This window comes from Myxocyprinus asiaticus, chromosome 3, assembly GCF_019703515.2.
Source record: "Myxocyprinus asiaticus isolate MX2 ecotype Aquarium Trade chromosome 3, UBuf_Myxa_2, whole genome shotgun sequence".
Lineage (NCBI taxonomy): Eukaryota > Metazoa > Chordata > Actinopteri > Cypriniformes > Catostomidae > Myxocyprinus > Myxocyprinus asiaticus.
This window is the reverse complement of record NC_059346.1, coordinates 54,607,867-54,628,813: the sequence shown is the minus strand read 5'-3', so window position 1 is coordinate 54,628,813 and position 20,947 is coordinate 54,607,867. Positions and strand designations below refer to the sequence as shown.

The 20,947-nt window shown below is 38.7% G+C and overlaps 1 protein-coding gene across 1 annotated transcript in view; it reads right to left on the bottom strand.

Moving 5' to 3' along the window:
- Positions 1–239: 239 nt before the first annotated feature.
- The window catches only part of LOC127424226 (atrial natriuretic peptide receptor 2-like), a 120,120-nt gene continuing 99,412 nt past the window's right edge, over positions 240–20,947 (bottom strand). Inside the window, exons 18-22 of the mRNA XM_051669218.1 lie at positions 19,219–19,287; positions 18,329–18,503; positions 12,136–12,234; positions 3,278–3,369; positions 240–757 (exon numbers count right to left, since the gene is read on the bottom strand). Coding sequence (XP_051525178.1) covers positions 695–757; positions 3,278–3,369; positions 12,136–12,234; positions 18,329–18,503; positions 19,219–19,287 — 498 coding nt within the window. The 3' untranslated portion in view covers positions 240–694. The remainder of the gene's footprint in view (positions 758–3,277; positions 3,370–12,135; positions 12,235–18,328; positions 18,504–19,218; positions 19,288–20,947) is intronic.

Genomic DNA, 20,947 nt, shown 5'->3' with positions numbered 1-20,947 from the left:
AAAAGTGATTTTATAATTATAATATTTGGAAATATGAGATGAAATACAATGAGTTAGAAAGAAGCTCTGTGGAAGTGATATTCAAGAGTGTGTGAAATTAACATTTCTCTTGTGCTAATAAGCCCTTAGGGAATGTTTATTCAGCGAAAAAGAGCACTTGCGGAAGGATTCATTAGTATTAGAACTCCTCAGAGCTGTCAAGACCATATTTACAAGTCTATTATTAATAGTGACACTTTTAAACATAGTTTTAATTCAGTTTATTGAACAAAATATCTTACAATGTCTTGGATATACATATATACAAATATTACATTATGATAAAACTTCACTCTGTGCCCTCAGTCCCACCTTCAATACACCCTATATGCTTTCCTTGAGTGCTCTACGGAAAAATCAAGTACACATCACCAAATTTCCAAAACACAAATCTAAATATAGAAAGCACAAAAAATACGAATTTCACCTGGAAAGACGTACTTACTGTAACTCTCAGCACAAGAAAACGTCATTATAAAAAAACTATAAAAATTTTGCAGTTTAAGCAGGTATGAAATATACCTGAATTGACCTCCCTCAAAAGGTAATATAGTGTGCTGTTCTATGCACGAGCGGGAAACACCCATTCGGACACAGAACAAATATATGAAGCAGTGGCTCTCAGCGTGGTAACTTCCTGTCATCAGCAGTGCTCTCAGATAACATAGACATCTGTCTTCTCTCCCTGAAGCCAATACGTTCTCATTTTGCCTTTACCCTGAAAAAGAACAGCACAGATCAATACCACACATCAATGAGCACTCAGCAAGCCTGCTGCAGGACCTCATCAACAATGGCCAATATGCGCTATAAGAAAGCACAGTGAAAGAGAGGCTACTTTCGGAATAGCATTCTTTTACACTACTCTTCAGGGTTACGCATCATTTGGAATAGAATTGAGAATGCCTTTCAAGTTCTTGAATTTGAATTGACTTAATGCTGTAAATTCATTTCGTATTTCAGTATGAATTTCTCATAATCCAGCTAACATTAGGGTATTTCCAGAAAAATGTGATGATATTTATAATGATCAATGTCTGAAATGCCATTTTTGGAGATTTGTATTGAAATATAATAAACAGTGCTATCAGTCGATTAAAATTTGTAATCACGATTAATCGCATATGTTTTTGTAGTTAATCGCGATTAAACGTGGATTTTAAAAGTGCTGAAATTTGACACTATATATACTTATTTTCTTGTCAAAATAAATGTATTTCCATCTTAGGAAAGAAAACAAAACAATATGTAGCAATACAGTGCTTTATTAACATTTTCCAAACAATGCACTAAAATATCACAAATTCAAGTAACGTAAAATGTTTCCTAAAGTCTAAGTGTGAGTTTGACTAATTGAAAGCACTAGTCCCCACGTAGGTTTCATATTCGCAATGGGAATGAAATCCCTTAAACTCTCATCCTCTACAATATTAATTTGCCGTTAGACTATGGCTGTCCACTTAATTACCGCAATTGTGAAGCAGGGTTCATGATTCGTGTCAAAGCGGCAATGGCAGTGTTGTGCGCGCTTTGAATTCACCATGAACATCGCTTGCAAACAAAAATGTCTCATTCTGCATTTCGGTGATAGTTAGGATTTTGTATGCTTCTGTGGTAATTAAAACGTGCCTTACAAAGGCTGAAAATACTTGATTTCTATCACAAGTCCCATCTGGGCTTGTTTTGTACATCAAATGTTAAGAGCTTCTCTCTCAGTCTTTTTATCACTGACAGGGAAGCGCTATCAGAGATTCTTTTATTTACTGAGATAACAACCTCCACAGCTCTATCATAGTTGAGAGTGTAACAGTCAACTAGCGTGTTAAGACAGTTCCGCCCATAGACTGTCTATGGGACCACCGCATTATGCTGTTTTATGCTAAGCTTGTAGGCTCTTCTTGGTAGGAGGGCTCTGGCACTGTGGCATGTGCGTTGTGTGTTTAACAGGATGGTGGAAATGGTCCATCTATGGTCAATCAGCTATCCCTACACCGATGACCACCTTCATCATTGTAAGACTAAGATGAGTGCAACAGGCCAACATTAACACAAAGAAACATCATTTAAAGTTTTACAAAAAAGATTTCACAGCATTTAATAATTATTTTTTACAAGAGGTTACAGTTCCTCAGAAATTGACATGTGGGAAAAGAAGAAATCATATCTATATAATTATAATAAATATTCTGCATTTCTATACTCAAAACATTGCCCACAGTCCAAAAAATCCTAATTTGTAACCAATCCTAAAGCATCTTAATAGGTCAAATTACAATTGTTTAAAATCAAATAAGATTCTACTGGAAAAACTGAAATTCCTACAGGGTTTTTTGAGTCATTCATTTTTTAAACCTCATTGGACATTGTGTAATCTTTATCAGAAGTCTACTTGTATTTTCTGGAATAATGTCTTGCTATTGGAGAGTTATTTGAGAAATCATGGGGTTGGGGTATGTGGGCTATAGGAAGTTTACAGTAAATCCTGAAAGATTTGTTGAAAAAAATTTGATTTCTCCAAATGTTTTATTTGTTTTTATTTGTTTTGTCTTATTTTGGAATCTAAAATAGATTCCTATATTCCTCCTTTGTAAGTTATTTTTGGATAAAAGCATCTGCTAAATGACTAAATGTAAAATTCCCATTAGGATCCTTTTTTTTTTTTTTTTCTCCCATTTTCTCCCCAATTTGGAATGCCCAATTCCCAATGCGCTCTTAAGTTCTCGTGGTGGCGGAGGACGAATCTCAGTTGCCTCCACGGCGGAGACCGTCAATTTGCGCATCTTATCACTTGGCTTGTTGAGCGCGTTAGCACGTGTGGAGGCCCACGCTATTCTCCGTGGCATCCACGCACAACTCACCACGTGCCCTACCGAGAGCAAGAACCACATTATAGTGACCACAAGGAGGTTACCCCATTTGACTCTACCCACCCTAGCAACCGGGCCAATTTGGTTGCTTAGGAGACCTGGCTGGAGTCACTCAGCACACCCTGGATTCAAACTTGCGACTCCAGGGGTGGTAGTCAGCGTCAATATTCGCTGAGCTGTCCAGGCCCCCAGGATCCTTAAGGATTGGTTCCGAACTAAGTATTTTGACAAATTCCTACATGATTTTTTTTTTTAAAGGGGCAGAATAATGTGTTTATATATGCAGTATATTATAAATTATTTATGAGAAAAATTCTCATTATATATATGGTTAATCATTTCTCAAAGCATGCATAATTGGAACTCCATACCTTCATTTCCACGTCTCCTCGCAGCTGTAGTTCGAAGTAACCAAATTCATCCAGCACCTCTTTGGTGGCTGAAGACACGTGTATCTTCAGAGCTGTGGAGGAAATGATTGTTTAAATGAATGGTTCACCAAAAATTTAAGTTATGTCATCATTTACTCACCTTGATGTTGTTCAAAATCCATAAGACTCTCTTTCATATGTGCGATAACAAAGAACTATTTTGCAGGATGATCTTGCTGCTCTTTTCCATACAATGAAAGTGAATACGGACTGGAGCTGTAAAGCTCCAAAAAGAGCAAAAAAGCTAAATTTTGGGGGGGAAACAGACCAACAGACTGAAATTTACATTTGAAATTGCTGAAAATCTTCCCCTCTACCTAGGGCTGATTGATGAAACAATATCGATATTTATTGGAAAAAAGACATTTTCGATATCGATGATAAACTTTTGAGTCATTTTTTATATTTAACCTATGTTCTACATCTAGATGATCGGATCAGGTATGTGTAGCTAAAGATGCAAGCAGCTCGGCAAAGTTATACACACAATTAGCTAACTGAATCACAGTCATGAAATCAGCCTTTTAGGAAGTATCAGCAGGCTAGCGGTTACATAATCCTGCTGTCATGGAAACCAGTAATGAGACTCGGTAGCCGCTAGCTAGCTAGCTATCCGGCTAATATGATATCATTGTGTACTGAACAAGACCACAGTGACAATGCAATACAGCCAGGGTTGGGAGGGTTACTTTTGAAAAATATTCCACTACAGATTACAGAATACATGCTGTAAAATGCAATTTGTAACGTATTCTGTTAGATTATTCAAGGTCAGTAATGTATTCTAAATACTTTGGATTACTTCTTCTGCACTGGTAGATTTTTTCACTTGTTTTGACTATAAAAACTCTGCCAGTACAGTAAGACAAAATACATATGTTAAAATACATTCTCTGAAAAACCTAAATATCTTATGCAGTGTTGTTTCTAAAACAAGATAAATCAAACTGATCTTGTTTTAAGGATTTTTAGATGTTTTTACAGAAAAACAATACAAAAATTATTATCAAGAATATGATTTTTGCCCTAATATCAAAGGTCTTACTAGAAAAAAGAAATTATGATCCAACGTGAATTTTCTTGTTAAAAATATAAGATCATGCCTGGTAACGTGCATGTAAAATGGCTAGAAATAGCATTTTAGCGTAGCGTAAAGCTGACAATTTACACAAGTTTTATTTGTATTTCTTCTGCTCCAAACTTACTTCAAACTTCTTCTCGTATGAATGTAACACATCATAAGAAAGTGTTTCACCGCTGTTCAAATGCACTTTGGATCACATCATTTATATGTATAAATGTTTTCCATCTGAAAGGACTAAATATTAAATGAAACAAATGACAATAAAATGCAAAGTAATCTCTTCAGTAATCAAAATACTTTTTGAATGTAACTGTATTCTAATTACCAATGATTTAAATTGTAACTGTAGTGGAATACAGTTACTAATATTTTGTATTTTAAATACATAATCCTGTTACATGTATTCCGGTACTCCCCAACCCTGAATACAGCTATCAACTGAACACAACAACAACTCCGACATCAACAACATTGCGGTTTATTTATGTACTATTTAGTTAAACATCTTTTCATGATCCATGATGCTGTCACAGGCAAGAAAGTGTTTCTTCTTGTGATGTTTATTGTCATTTGGCAATCCAGCTTATGGTGCATTACCGCCACATACTGAGCTAAAGTGTGGAGCGTCTCAAATTCTTTGTGGTGACAAACATCAGTTGAAGATGATGAAATCGGCGAAATTTCATCAAAAAGAGGTCACACACCTTATGTAGGATTAAATCCTAAACTGAGTGTACTAGCTTACCGTCTTAGTTTTCTTGTAAAAAGTTATGTTTAATTTATTCTTGAGGTCTAACAAACATGTGGAATGCATTTCCGCTCCCATTAATGGTATGAAATGTATATCATGATAAATATCAATAACGAACTATATGAGAACACACATCTTGACCATGCAAGTTTGAATATTTGCAAGCAGGAATGAGACTAGTCAAAGCTATCATATGGCTTCACAAGACTCAGAATATAGTACTTTTTTTTAGCTATTTTGGAGTTTGACAACCTCTCGCATATGCTTTCATTGTGTGGAAAAAGAGCAGCATGAACATTCTTCAAAATATCTCATTATGTGTTCCTCGTAAGAAATGTAATCATACAGCGTTTCAGCGACATAGGGGTGAGTACGTTGTTTTAGAAATGTCATTTTTCAGTGAGCTATTCCTTTAAGAGCCACAGACAATCACTGTAAGTGCACAGCTGTGAGTGACATAAGACACCATGCTTGATGAACGATTGATGATTCACCATACTTAAGAATGACAGACACTACACATATGGAGCCCACGGAATGGGCAATCTGTCTCCTCTATAAAAGAACAACATTATGCTGTCAAAACGGAGAAGACCTAGTCTGTAAACAAGCACCACAGGGTGTAGTCGCTGATTCTTATGGCTAAATGTGCACTAGGATCCATTATTATCCAGATTATTGCATGCTCTAAATCACAAAGGATAAAGGTTTGAGTGTCACTGTCACTAATTATTAATGAGTACATAAAGCAAAGCTCAGGAAGTGGAATGTAAGCCGATACATGCGGTAAATCTCATGAACAGCTGTTACTTGCGGATGGGTGAAATGCATATAAACCTCATATTATATTTGAGGTTAAAGTCAACTTGAAATCAAATAGGACCCTATTTACTTTCTTAATACAGTACAAGTTACTGGTCTTCCAGTGAATAGGTCATTGGTGCATGTTGTTCCATAGAAAAAAAACATGTTTCTCATCAAAATACAATAACTTGCTCCACCTTCAAAATTACTTTCCTTTTCGGCCGATGTCAACAATGTTTAAATAAATTAAATGAGTCTCCATTTAAAAATCATATTATTGCTGTACAATATAATTAATTAAAAAAAAATACAGCCCCCATAATGTTTCATTCCTGAATGATTCATGTGCTCGGAACTCAGAATTACGATATTTCAGATGCCATTTGAAGGCCACAATAGTCCCGTCCCAAAATCATGCCATTGGTTGAGTCTATAGCCACTTTTCCACCATCGGGCCAAACAGTTCTCATTGTGAAACTGTGCCATTCTGTGCTGATCCAGGGCAGCGTTTCCCAAAAGCATCATAAGCCTAAGTAGATCATAGAAACCATTAGTGCCAATGGTATCTATGATCAACTTAAGCTTGCAATGCTTTTGAGAAACGCAGCCCAGGCCAGTTGGCACGGTTATGATTTATTTTTCCACTGTGGATCTTGACTGTACGTAACAGATACGTCAGTTGGTGAAGGCATGAGCTATGGAGGATGATCGCATATTCCACGTTGCACGTTGCATGTTGCAAAGAGAAAAAGGTGAGAGGTTCTAAGGGGTTGTGTATGCCACCGGACACAAACAGACAGAAAGGCAAAGGTTCCCAGACTAGCTAAAAAGGACATTTATTAACATAATATTATACAAGTAATATAATGATGAATTCAGAAGTTTACATACACTTAGGTTTAAGTCATTTAACTACTCCACAGATTTCATATTAGCAAACTATAGATTTGGTAAGTCGTTTAGGACATCTACTTTGTGCATGACATGAGTAATTTTTCCAACAATTGTTAACAGACAGATTGTTTCACTTTTAATTGACTATATCACAATTCCAGTGGGTCAGAAGTTTACATTCACTAAGTTAACTATGCCTTTAAGCAAAGTGGAGCATACCTGTGGATGTATTTTAAGGCCTACCTTCAAACTCAGTGCCTCTTTGCTTGACATCATGGGTAAATCAAAACAAATCAGCCAAGACCTCAGAAAAACAATTGTGGAACTCCACAAGTCTGGTTCATCCTTGGGAGCAATTTCCAAACGCCTGAAGGCACCACATTCATCTGTATAAACAATAGTATGCAAATATAAACACCATGGGACCACGCAGCCATCATACTGCTCGGGAAGGAGACGCATTCTGTCTCCTAGAGATGAACGTAGTTTGGTGCGAAAAGTGCATCAATCCCAGAACAACAGCAAAGGATCTTGTGAAGATGCTGGAGGAAACAGGTAGACAAGTATCTATATCCACAGTAAAACGAGTACTATATCGACATAACCTGAAAGGCTGCTCAGCAAGGAAGAAGCCACTGTTCCAAAACTGCCATAAAAAAGCCAGACTAAGTGCATTTGGGGACAAAGATCTTACTTTTTGGAGAAATGTCCTCTGGTCTAATAAAACAAAAATGTAACTGTTAAATTATAACAGTTATTATGACCATCATTATGTTTGGAGGAAAAAGGGTGAGACTTGCAAGCCGAAGAACACCATCCCAACCGTGAAGCATGGGGGTGGCAGCATCATGTTGTGGGGGTGCTTTGCTGCAGGAGGGACTGGTGCACTTCACAAAATAGATGGCATCACGAGGAAGGAAAATTATGTGGACATATTGAAGTAACATCTCAAGACATCAGCCAGGAAGTTAAAGCTCGGTTGCAAATAGGTCTTCCAAATGGACAATGACCCCAAGCATACCTCCAAAGTTGTGGCAAAATGGCTTAAGGACAACAAAGTCAAGGTATTGGAGTAGCCGTCACAAAGCCCTGACCTCAATCCTATAGAAAATTTGTGGGCAGAACTGAAAAAGCACGTGCGAGCAAGGAGGCCTACAAACCTGACTCATTTACACCAGTTCTGTATGGAGGAATGGGCCAAAATTCCAGCAACTTGAGAAGCTTGTGGAAGGCTACCCAAAATGTTTGACCCAAGTTAAACAATTTAAAGGCAATGCTACCAAATACTAACAAATTGTATGTAAACTTCTGACCCACTGGGAATGTGATGAAAGAAATAAAAGCTGAAATAAATAATTCTCTCTACTGTTATTCTGACATTTCACATTCTTAAAATAAAGTAGTGATTCTAACTGACCTAAGACAGGGAATGTTTTCTACAATTAAATGTCAGGAATTGTGAAAATCTGAGTTTAAATGTATTTAGCTAAGGTGTATGTAAACTTCTGACTTCAACTGTATTACATGAGTTTTAATGAGCTAGCTAGCGTAATTTACTTCCTTGACAAAAAGGCATACAGAAAAATTATGAACAATAGACCTACTAGTTAAACCATCATCATAAAATCATGAAGATACACTAAACATACAATATTTTTTATTTTTTTTTTATTTTAATAACCTCACAATAGCATACTTTGCCATCTACCTAGAAACAAATGAGTTATCTTGAGAAATCCATGCCGAGAATGGTTTATAATCATAGGGAATGCTACTGGAACCACTCCTCACCATGCTCAGAACCATTTGGCCCAATGGTGGAAAAGCAGCTAATGTTGCAGTATTGGATGTTCGGGATGCTCAAAGAAAAAAACTATGTTCTCATAGCACCACAGAGACACAGTGTCTGTTCCAAATCCTAGTGAGCTTCCTCCGAAGGCAGTATTTTAAGACATCATAGGTTCACTCCCAACACGAAGGCTGTTCCAAAAAGTAGGTATCTTAATTATGTTGCCTCATAAGATACCTCATTTTAGTCCGATTTTAAAGTAGCACCGTACAGTATGTACCCTTCCCCTGGTAGGCGATCCCAGAATGCACCGTGATGAGCTCGGCGGAAAAATAAATCCAAGATGGTGGACGAAGCAAGAGAAATCCTGATTATAAATATACTTATAATACATTCAATACTGAAAAGTATCGATAAAATGTTTTTTTTATATCATAGACTGGTTTGTTTCCTATTTGACAAATAGGAAATTTGTAGTGTCTGTTGGAGATGAGATGTCCTCCTCTTCAACAATATATTGTGGTGTTCTACAAGGATCCCTGTTAGGGCCAATTTTGTTTTCTCTATATATGTTAGCTCTTGGTTCTGTGATTCGAAAACTCAACATTAATTTTCATTGCTATGCAGATGACCCACAGTTATATTTGTCGTTGAATCCCAGTGATCTGTCCAGTTTAAATGTTCTTCAAGAGTGTATAAAAAATATGCAGATATAAAAAAATGTATGACGTAATTTTCTGCGGTTAAATTCTGATAAAACAGAGGTTGTTATAATCGGTCATGGTTAAAAAATTCAGATTGAGTCAGCACTTAATCAGGTGGTCCCGAATATTCAGCAGGTGGTGAGAAATTTGGGCATCTATTTTGACACAAATGTACATTTTGAATATCACGTCAGGAAGTTAGTTCTGTCTTTTTTTTTATCTGTTAAGGAACATTTCCAAGGTGAGACAGGTTTTAAGTTTTAGGGATATAGAGAAGCTTATTCATGCTTTTATTTCGTCTCACCTAGATTATTGAAATGCCCTGCTTTCAACTTTAATTCATCACACTTTAGCATGGCTACAATCAGTGCAAAATGCTGCAACTAGACTTTTGACACGAACTAGGTCTTTTAATCATTACTCCAGTTTTAACTTCTTTACATTGGTTACCCATTCATTTAGGGTTGATTTTAAGATTTCATTAATTACATATACTGTAAGTAACATGGGTTGGCGCCAGATTATTTAGCAGAACTTTTAAGACCTTATGAAAAAGTTAGACCTCTTAGATCTTCTGTCGTGAAGTGTTGGCTGTTCCAAGATCCAGATACAAAACTAAAGGTGATAGAGCATATTTACTGGCCCCAAGATTATGGAACAGCCTGCCCTGGGATAATAGATCTGCTGAATTTGTGACTGTTTTTAAGTCTTGTTTAAAAACTAATTTGTATAAACTTGCTTTTACTATTTTGTAATTTTTTGTTTTACTTTATGTTTTACTGAGTGTGTTTTGCTTTTATGTTTTGTGAAGCACTTTGTGCTTGTTTTAATAAGTGTGTTTTGATTTTGTGGAGCAATTTGTGCTAAATTGCTAAAAGATGCTATATATAATGCATTCAGAAAGTGTTCAGATCCCTTCATTTTTTTTTCACATTTTGTTGCAGCCTTATCTAAACTCGTTTAAATTATGTTCTTTTTCACAGCAATCTACACTCCATACCCCATAATGACAAAGCAAAAAAACTGATTTTTGATACCTTTGCAAATTTATTAAACTATTCAGACCCTTTGCTATGAAACTTATGAAATTTAGCTCAGGTGCATCCCATTTCTCTGGATAATCTTTGAGATGTTTCTACACTTTGATTGGAGTCCACCAGTGGCAAATTCAATTGATTGGACATGATTTGGAAAGGCACACACACTTGTCTATATAAGGTCTCACAGCTGAAAATGCATATCAGAGCAAAAAGTCAAAGGAACTGCCTGCAGAGCTCAGAGCTTGTGTCGAGGCACAGATCTGGGGAAGGCTAAACAATTTTTTTGGCCTCATTGAAAGTTCCCAAGACAGGACTCTTCCTAGAGCTGGCCGCCTGCCCAAACTGACTTGGTAAGAGAGGTGACCAAGAACCTGATGGTCACTCTGGTTGAGCTCCAGAGATCATGTGTGGAGATGGGAGAAACTTGCTGAAGGACAACCATCACTGCAACACTCCACTGATCTGGGCTTTATGGCAGAGTGGCCAGACGGAAGCCTCTCCTCAGTGCACGACACATAAAAAAGCACCTAAAGGACTCTCAGACTGTGAGAAACGAGATTCTCTGGTCTGATTAAATGAAGACTGAACTGTTTGGCCTAAATTCCAATCATTATGTCTGGAGGAAACCAGGCACCGCTCATCACATACCATCCCTACGGCGAAACATGGTACTGGTAGCATCATGCTGTGGGGGTGTTTTTCAGCGGTAGGGACTGGGGGACTGGTCAGGGTTGAAGGAAAGCTGAACGCAGAAAAATACAGAGATATCGTTAATGAAAACCTGGTCCAGAGCACTCAGGACCTCAGACTGGGCCCAAGGTTCAACTTCCAATAGGACAATGACCCTAAGCACACAGCCAAGACAACGCAAGAGTGACTTTAACCCAATCGAACATCTCTGGACAGACCTGAAAATGGCTGTGCACCGACGGTCCCCATCCAACCTGGCAGAGCTTGAGAGGATCTGCAGAGAAGAATGGCAGAAAATCCGCAAATCCAGGTGTGCAAAGCTTGTCGCATCATACCCAAAAAGACTTGAGGCTGTAATCGCTGCCAAAGGTGCTTCAACTAAGTACTGAGTTAAGGGTCTGAATACTTATGTCAATGTGATATTTAAGTTTTTTCTTTTTAATAAATTTGCAAAGTTATCAAAAATCTGGGTTTTGCTTTGTCATTATGGGGAATGGAGTGTAGATTGTTGTGAAAAAATAATAAAATAATTTAAAGCATTTTAGCATAATGCTGCAACATAACAAAATGTGAAAAAAAATGAAGGTGTGAATACTTTCTGAATGCAGTGTAAATAAAGTTATTATAAAGTTATTATAGAAAACTGATAATTTTACCCATAATGTGTGTGTACTATGCGTATTTATGCTCATTAGAGTAATGTGTTGTTCCTCTCGTGTCACCTCAATTGAAATCAGTTGTGAGTTGAGTCTCACATGCGTTGTGCATAATCAGCGATATTTGAGCTGACACCATTGCAGAGCGTTCCAAATCGCTCTCTTATGAGGCATAATTTCAGTAAGGATGCTGCCATAGAAGACAGCTGCCTATGTAGGCACTAAGTTTAATGCCCCTAGTTATCTAGTAATGACCCCTACCAGTTATTAACCTTATAAACTGTATCACAAGAAGATTTAGTTAATGTTGTATTGTGCTGCATTTGTGTGGGAAAAACAAAACTGGCATCTTGAACAAAGATCAAAAATGTATTTCTGTCACCCACCTTCCCCTGTAGACTCCATGCGGGATGCTGTGTTGACAGTGTCTCCAAATAAACAGTACCGAGGCATCTTAAGACCCACTACACCAGCACAGACAGGCCCTGCACACACACATGCAACAGAGAGGGGGATTAATTCACTGCAGGACTCCATGTACCTACTTATAAACAGTCCTAATGCATCCTGACTGGCTGAAACATAAACAGATTCAGAACAACAGGTTGTGATCAGATCATATCTGGCTTAAGCTTCTTACTTAATCATCTGAAATGCACATCTATTTTTGTACACAGAGACTGAGAAAAATGTATACAGAACCTGCAGTGGAAACATGCTGGACCACTGTAACAGCAGGAAGAGGATTAGTGTTTGACTAAGAGCAAGAGAGAAGTTTTCCAGAGACAGAAAATATGAATTCTGTAAATGTCAGACTTGAATGTAGAAATCAAAAGCACACAGTAGCTTGTGTACCCCAATGAAAAGACAAAATCACAACCGAGACCTCTTTAATAGCTCAACTGATTTTCCTAGACAGGAAATTATATGCAGAACAAATGGAGACTTCTGCATCTCATATTGTTGTTTTGAGGAAAAAAGCCCTAGTAATCTCACATATGCATATGAAATAATCAAATCAAGTCAATGTGATACTGCTACAATATGATCCAGCCAAATAACTAATATATTGCACTGACTGTCAGACTAACGGCACCAACATGATAATGGAAATGTCTTTTTTGTGAGGCTAGTGAAAATGCTGAGTGGCTAGCCACAACCATAGCCACAGTGGCCAGTGAGCCAAAAAGTTAATGTCAAGCTCTTATATGACTTCTCTAAAGTTTAAGAAAAGATCTTACCTATATTTTTGCCCATTATCCTGATTTCGATCTGCATGATAACACCTTTATCGTTGTTTCAACAGCTTATCAATGTGCATATCTGTTTACGTTTTCTCATCAAAAATTGGAGAAACTTCTGATCATTTCAAATCTCATTTAAACATGATTCCCTTTTGATCCAGTTCACTCGACATTGCTGTAAGCACTATGGGGAAGTGTCCTTCACACTACCTTGTTGAAACCCTTATACAATCATGCCAATCTTCTGATTGGCAATGGTGTCTGAGCCCCGCCCCTATAGGCGCACAGTAGGCCTACATAACCGGGCGCTCAGTCACCATTTCTTCAGAATTTTCTTCTCTCAAGACTGCAAACTTCGTCTTCGTCTTGGAACCCTTTCTGCTTCACACTCAATATACACTTACAGGGGACAGAACTTCTCAGCAAGACGCGAACAGGATAGCTCGTCGCATGTGAAGCTTTCCGCCCCCCCTGCTTATTCCGGTGAAGAGTTTTCCACTTCACCATCGAAGACGCTCTTGGTGAATGGGTTCTTCGCATCAGATGCTCCTCGTTGATCAACATGGCGCTTCAGCGAAACTCCTACCTGCTTCCCACAGTGCTCTGGCTGGAGTTACCGTATCCTTATATATATATAGCTTCTGGCGAGTGGTTCATGGAGGATGTTACTGCTCCTTCCCCCAGCGAGGGTGAAGAACGTGTACACGCCACGGACAAGGAGCTTCTTTGCATCTTCAAAAGGGCAGCTGAAGAGCTCAGTCTTAAGTGGTCCCCTCCAGAAGAGCCAGAAAAGTCTCACCTGGATGAATGTTTTTTATAAACCGGTCGTTGTCAACAAACTGTGGTCCGGAGGAGCGCACCATTATTCCCTGAGGTCCACGCGGAGCTCACAAAGACCCGGCGTGCGCCCTAATTTTCACGCACTCAGGTCAGAGATGCTGCCATCCTCACTAAAGTGGACCACGGCGAGGGAAAAGGCTAGTCAAAACTTCCCCCGGTGGAACAGGCAGCTCACCTCTGTCATAATACTGCCATGGGATGGAAATCCCGCCCCACCCACCCCTCAAAGCCATGTTGAATGATATCAGCACTGGCTGGAAGATCTTATACAGCAGTGGGCCAAGCTGGTTCAGCACTCCACAGCATGTCGGTGCTCCAGGTTTTTCAAGCTAAGCTCCTCAAACAAATGGAAGAGCAAGGCCCCAATACAGAGCTGTTCAAAGAGCTCTGCACCGCTACAGATTTGGTGCTGCAAGCCACGAAAGCTACCACTCAGGTCATCGGCAAAGCGATGAGCAGCCTGGTGGTTCTGGACCGGCATATTTGGCTAACTCTCACAGAGATGCTGTCCAGGCTTTTTAGAGTGCTTCATTGTGGCGCAAAAGCAGTCTCAAGTGATGAAAAATGTTCTGCCAAAGAGATGTAGCACTTTCCCTTTCCTGGCACGCTTCCGATCTAATTACGGTCAGCGCCCAGCAAAGAATCCATTTCTTGCTGCCCCAGCGCAGCCGAAAGCTACTAATGTGCCATCTATGAAGCCACAAAAAGCATGGCCCAAGTGTAAGCACCCACCATCTCAGCGCAAAAAACTTGGTGACAGAAAATCCCCGGCTGGGCAGCAGAATCATTCCTGACATGCCCAGTTCCATGAAGAGGAGCCCAGAGCTCACCGTTATTCACGGGCCTGAGCCGAAGAAGGCTCGATTCAAGGCACACAGTGTTTTTTCCCCTCTTCCCCAACTATAGTTGCATGGGAGACCACAGTTCAATCCCCATTCAAACGAGGAAGTAATTACGTTTGTATAAACAATCACGAGTGTGATAAGGAGGCTGCATTTTTATCCCTAACATTGCATTTTGTCTCTACTAATGGTTAGGGTTAGATTTGGGTTTTGGTAGGGGGGTAGATTAAATAAAATAAGCATTTCTCTTCACTCTTTTACACCCTGTTCAGCTGAAAACAATTATTTTTACAACTGGCTTCTGGTGAACTCTCCTGGATATAAATGGATGTCACACTTGTTTATATGCTCTGAAACACTTACCGCTTTAGCCTCTGGGGGCAGTGTTTTCAAATTCGGTCAGGGTATACTGATTTCGACTAAAGGAATATCAGCACACATTTTTATGTGAGATCAGGCTGGGTCTTACCCCATCAATGCTCAAGGTTTATGTAGGGACTATCTCAGCATACCACACTCTCGAGGCTGGCTCTTCGATAGGCAAACATAATCTAGTCATAAAGTTTCTCATGGGAGCAAGGTGTTTGAACCCGCCTGGTGCTGACTTAGGACTTAAATCTGGTGCTGAAGGCACTCACAAACTCCCAGTTCGAGCCACTGGAAACTGTTGAGCTGCAGGTGCTTTCCTTAAAGACCGCACTTCTATTGGCTTTGGCCTCATTTAAACGGGTGTGTGACATGCAAGCTTTGTTGACTGACAGCTCATGCCTGGAGTTTGGCCAGATCTGTCAAAAGCCACCATTAAACCTAGGAAAGGCTACATGCCTAAGGTTTTATCAACACCCTTCAGGGCTCAGGTGGTTTGTTTGCAAGCCTTCTTTCCCCCACAATTTAATTCAGATGAAGAACAATCTATGCATACGTTATGCCCGGTGAGGGCATTGCATACATACAGAATGTTGAGCGCACCCGTCAGTTTAGGCTGTCAGATCAGCTCTTTATTTTTTATGGACAAAAGGAATGTCCGTCATTAAACAAAGGCTCTCTCGCTGGATCGTTGATGTGATCGCCCTCGCTTACGAACCACAGGGTGTGAATTGCCTTATTGGCGCATTCAACCAGGGGCATGGCCTCTTCATGGGCATGGACAAACGGTATGTCCTTACAGGACATATGTTTGGCAGCAGGATGGTCCTCACAAAACATGATTGTGAGATTTACTACTTCAGAGTTTTATAATACGGGTGACTCACATTTGTCCCTCAGTCAGAAAATTCTGAAGAAATGGTGACTGAGCGCCCGCTTATATAGGCCTACTGTGTGCCTAAAAGGGCAGGGCTCAGACACCATTGCCAATTAGGAGATTGGCATGTTTGTATAAGGGTTTCAACAAGGTCGTATGAAGGACACTTCCCCATAGCGCTTACAGCAACTCGTTCCCTTCATCTCAGGGAATTGAGGTTACATGTGTAACATGAGACATTTTCTTCTGTTGTCGGGTTTATAGAGTGGGATAATTTATTTATTTTCTCCCCAATATGGAATGCTCTAAGTCCTCGTGGTGGCGTAGTGACTTGCCTCAATCCAGGTGGTGGAGGACTCAGTTGCCTCCGCGTCTGAGACCGTCAACCCACGCATCTTATCATGGCTTGTTGAGCACGTTACCGCGGAGACCTAGCACATGTGGAGGCTTTACGCTATTCTTCGCGGCATCCACGCACAACTTACCACGCGCCCCACCGAGAGCGAGAACCACATTATGGTGACCTAGAGGAGGTTAACCCAACGTGACTTTACCCACCCTAGCAACTGGGCCAATTCGTTGCTTGGGAAGCCTGACTGAATTCACTCAGCATGCCCTGGATTTGAACTTGCGACTCCAGGTGTGGTAGTCAGCGTCTTTAGTTTCTGAGCTACCCAGGCCCCCTGAGTGGGATAATTTTTGATAGTTATCAGCATGTTGTTGTGCATAAAAACATTTGGAGACAGCTAACAAAAGATTTAAATATAAACTTATCAAGCACATGCCATGGGCTTTGAGACTGGGCAAGCCTCAAAGATTTTTAATACACATTATTAAATGCTGTGCCCAAAACACGTTATACTGGTGAGTGTAATGTCGTGGAAATGTTATTGATGCAAATTGTTGCCTTAGAACCCACCAGTCAATGGAAACAATTGTCAAAGTGGCAAACTTCATGACCAAATTGCTTTAAATTCAGGACAGTAATCTTGCTCATATCACACAAATGAAAGATTGTTATATATTAAGCTGAGCATGTTTATGTCCATTAAATCATACAATGAACCATAGTGCCAGAAGAGCTTGTTTTGACATACAACAAAAAGAAAAAGTAAAGATTGCCAGTTATTAGTTTCAACATCATAGGCCTCACACGTCACTCTTCCCACAGTTCAGAACCACTGGAATGGACAGCAACAATTAACTAATCTGACCATCAAAGACAAAAATCTTAACGTGAATGCACAAGGCAAACATAACATAGGCACGGCAGTCTACATTACTTAATTTTTTTTTTTTTTAAACAGACATTGCGCCCCGTTAGAACTAAAAAACAGACATAACACAAGAAGGACATGATTGCCAGATCACCACTTCATAGCCTCACACTAACCAGAAACAATGACCTAGTATCTATACCATAGATTTTTAATAAATATATTAACTTACCTTTACTTGAACACAAAATCCATGCGTCTCTCCTTACGAATGAACATCTCCGTCACTTTGTTGTAAAAGTCGCTCACTTGTTGAAGTTTCGATAGCCTCTCTGTCTCGATTTTTAATTGAAATTAACTTTGCCAAATCCGCTTAGGTCGTCGATGCTTACACTGCAGATATCCACTTCGGTGCTTAATAACGCATTGGTTACATTAACTTGAAAGTGCTGACACAAAATTAAAATCTAGCAAATCAGATAGTGTGACTGAAGGAAGGAGCATTCTGATTGGCTAACTCATTTTGGTAAGCATGCTTACCTTGGCCATTTGTAGTAGCGGGCATGATTCAGTTTGAATGAACGTGCATTGTTGAATGAAAGGGCGGTAAACAATGGAATCAGAGAAAGCATAAAATAAAGTGCTTACACCTGAGGGTGGCACCAAAGTGAATAAATGAATAAACTGTCTGTGCTGCTCAACTGAGATAAAAGATGACAAATTTGAACGAAAACAGTAGTTTATATTAACAATTAGATTTAAATTTTTCATAGTGTCATTTTTCTTTTCACACTTCTGTTAGGTAAGCACTGCTTACCTTGCTTATATGGATGGCACATCCCTGAAACTCATACATTTGTTTCTAATATTATCTCTCCTAAGGGATTTTGGAAGAAACATCTGAGAAAAAGTAGATACCTAATTAATATTTATGTTAAGACTATTTCATAATATCTTGATCTATGGAAGAGGAACCTCTGAGAAATAAAATATTCCTAACTGTGCTACTATTAAAAATAAATTAGTTTTCCACATGATTACATAGCCTTATATTGATCAGTATTTCCTCACTACTAATAAAAATATATCAATAGCATTAAGTCTAAAATAAATAAAAATAATAATAAGCACAGCATAAAACATCAAACAATAGATTTAAAAGTTGGTAGGCATAGACACAGCAGTAACAGTACCTGTGTGGATTCCTATCCGCAGCCGTAGCTGATCGTTGGGTCTGTGACTGATTTGGAAGGTTTTAACCTCTTCCAGTAAAGCCAATGACATGCCAGCAATCTCTCGTGCGTGTAGTTTCCCGTTCCGCACAGGCAGACCCGAGACCACCATGTATGCATCACCTATAGTCTCCACCTTAAATTAGAGGAAGACATGTCATCTGCAAAATCAACAAGCATTTTTAACTTTGCAAAAAAGTTTTAAAAGGTTTAAAGGTTTTGAATCATAAAGTTACTTATAAGCAAGGCTTTCATAAGTGAGGAATAATGCACAGTAAACTGGTCATTATCACAATCAGGTCTCTTATCATCCTGAAGGAAATGTATTCTCTGATAATGATAGGTCATCATCGCAGTCAGCCAGTCAATATAAACCTCTTCAGTGTGATATGTGACCTGTCTTTGTTTATTTTGTGGTAAAGGCCAGCTGACTGCACATTATACCGCTCATAATGTGTCTACTAACCAAATAAATGTAAAAATTAACATGATCAATGGATTTGATTCAAAATTATTTTATTATGTGAGAAAAAAGGCAATGCAGAGTGAAACCAGAGACATAAAACTTGAGCTATGTGGAAATCGGTTGCCTGGGACAATGGTCATTTTTACAGTTTAGCAGTCATTTAACAAAAATATTTGACCAAATGCTGCAATTGACCAATCACAACCAGTTATTCCAGAGGCTACATTACAAATGATATACAACAAATTCCATTTGTAATATTATGTGCTATAAAGCAGTATTCTCTTTAAAGGTATACCCATGAATAAGTAAGAATTATAATAGTGGTTAGAATTATTTATTACCTCATTGCTACTAAAGCACAGTGCAGCAATAGTCCACTCACCTTATATACATCAAAATTATCAATGATGGCATCGAAGCAGGTGTAGAGATCATTGAGCAATGTCACCACCTGATGAGAGGCAAAAGAGACAATTAAGAGCACACTCTTCAGACAGAACTGGTGTTGTGAACGAAATGAGCATTACAATGTTCAAATATTTAAGCTTTCTATATCAGATCATGTTAACTGTAAAATTGTTTTTTCAATATGGTTTATAAAGCTATGTGTTGTAATTTTATCATGCACTCAAAACATTTTTAAGCCTATTTTAAGGATTTAAGCATTACAATTTCATAACAAATGTACATCAGATTGAATTGAGTATTATACATACTATGAATTAAGAATTTTTAATTAGTAAAGAACTACAGATTAATAAGATATATCATGTAAATCTTAAAAACTAAAACTGTATAACTTTAACACCATACATGGTTAAAGTTAGCATAAAATCAAAATTGACTCTATTTACATTCTTAATACATGTTCCTGATCTTACTGTGAATGATTTAACTTGCTCCACTAATGAAATGACTTTCCTTTAAAAATGAGCTGTGAACATTGTTTGATGTTGACTTTAAAGGGGGCCATGTCATGAGGAATCAAATTTTCCTTGACATATAAGAGGTCTTTCTACTATAAAAACATACTGTACATTTCAGAACTCAAAACTTAATCCCCAATGCAATAAAAGCATTTATTGAAACCAAGCTGCAAAAACACCTCGTTCTCTACTTCCGCGACTACCCTACATCACTAGGAGGCCATTAATTCATGACCGCCTCTACAGCTCAAAAACATCAACGCTTACTTAAAATCATCACATCCTTTGCCCCTCCCACTGGTGCTTCAGTTCATAAACTGAGAGAGAGCAGACAGACAGGCCCAGTGTGGCCTTACTATTCCTGAACACCAAAGGGGACCCATCTGGACTATGTTCAATTATTTTTGTATTTAAACATGCACAGACAGACGTCTTTGACCGCTTGATGCATATCTCAGGCCACTTTTAAAAGATGAGGTGTCAAGTTACAACTCTGAAGAGGAGAAGCCATTCTCTGTCATTCAGCTGCTGCCTCTTGCTGTTTTGAGCACAAACGCATCATGTATGCATTAATTTGCCCATCTGCTCTATTTTTATTTGTTGGTGTATGAAAACATGCGCTGGATGGACATCTTTGACCGTTAAGATGCATTTCTGGCAATGTGCATTTCAGTGCAGGATGATATTGGAAACTGGATGTGTGTGCATCTAGTTCACTTCACATCATGCAGACTATGTATGTGTGTCATGTGGATGTGTATTCAGCATATTTAACACAAGCGTGTGCAGCGCTAAATAGAACGGGACAATGCAATGCGCCACAATGGATGCTTCCATGATAGACAGCATCATTGATTATAATGGGTTCTATTGCTTCAAATCCCACATCCAGTGTAGACAGGTGTGAGTGTTAACAGTTGTGTTTGAGATAAACAGTTTAGTATATTCAGATGCAATGTGTTGGTTGTGCATTATGTGTAACCCCTGAAATTTTGTTTTATAATATTATGGAGCTTGTTCATTCTCTTCTGAAAGAGTTTCAAATATGGCTAAATTTGAGGGGCTGCACAATGTTAACCAAACAGAACAGTGGGCATTTACGTTGAAGTTTTAAGAAGGCACTTTTGCCAAAACAGAGCATTTAAGACAGAGGGCCAGAGACAGGGTGGAAAATGATCATATATA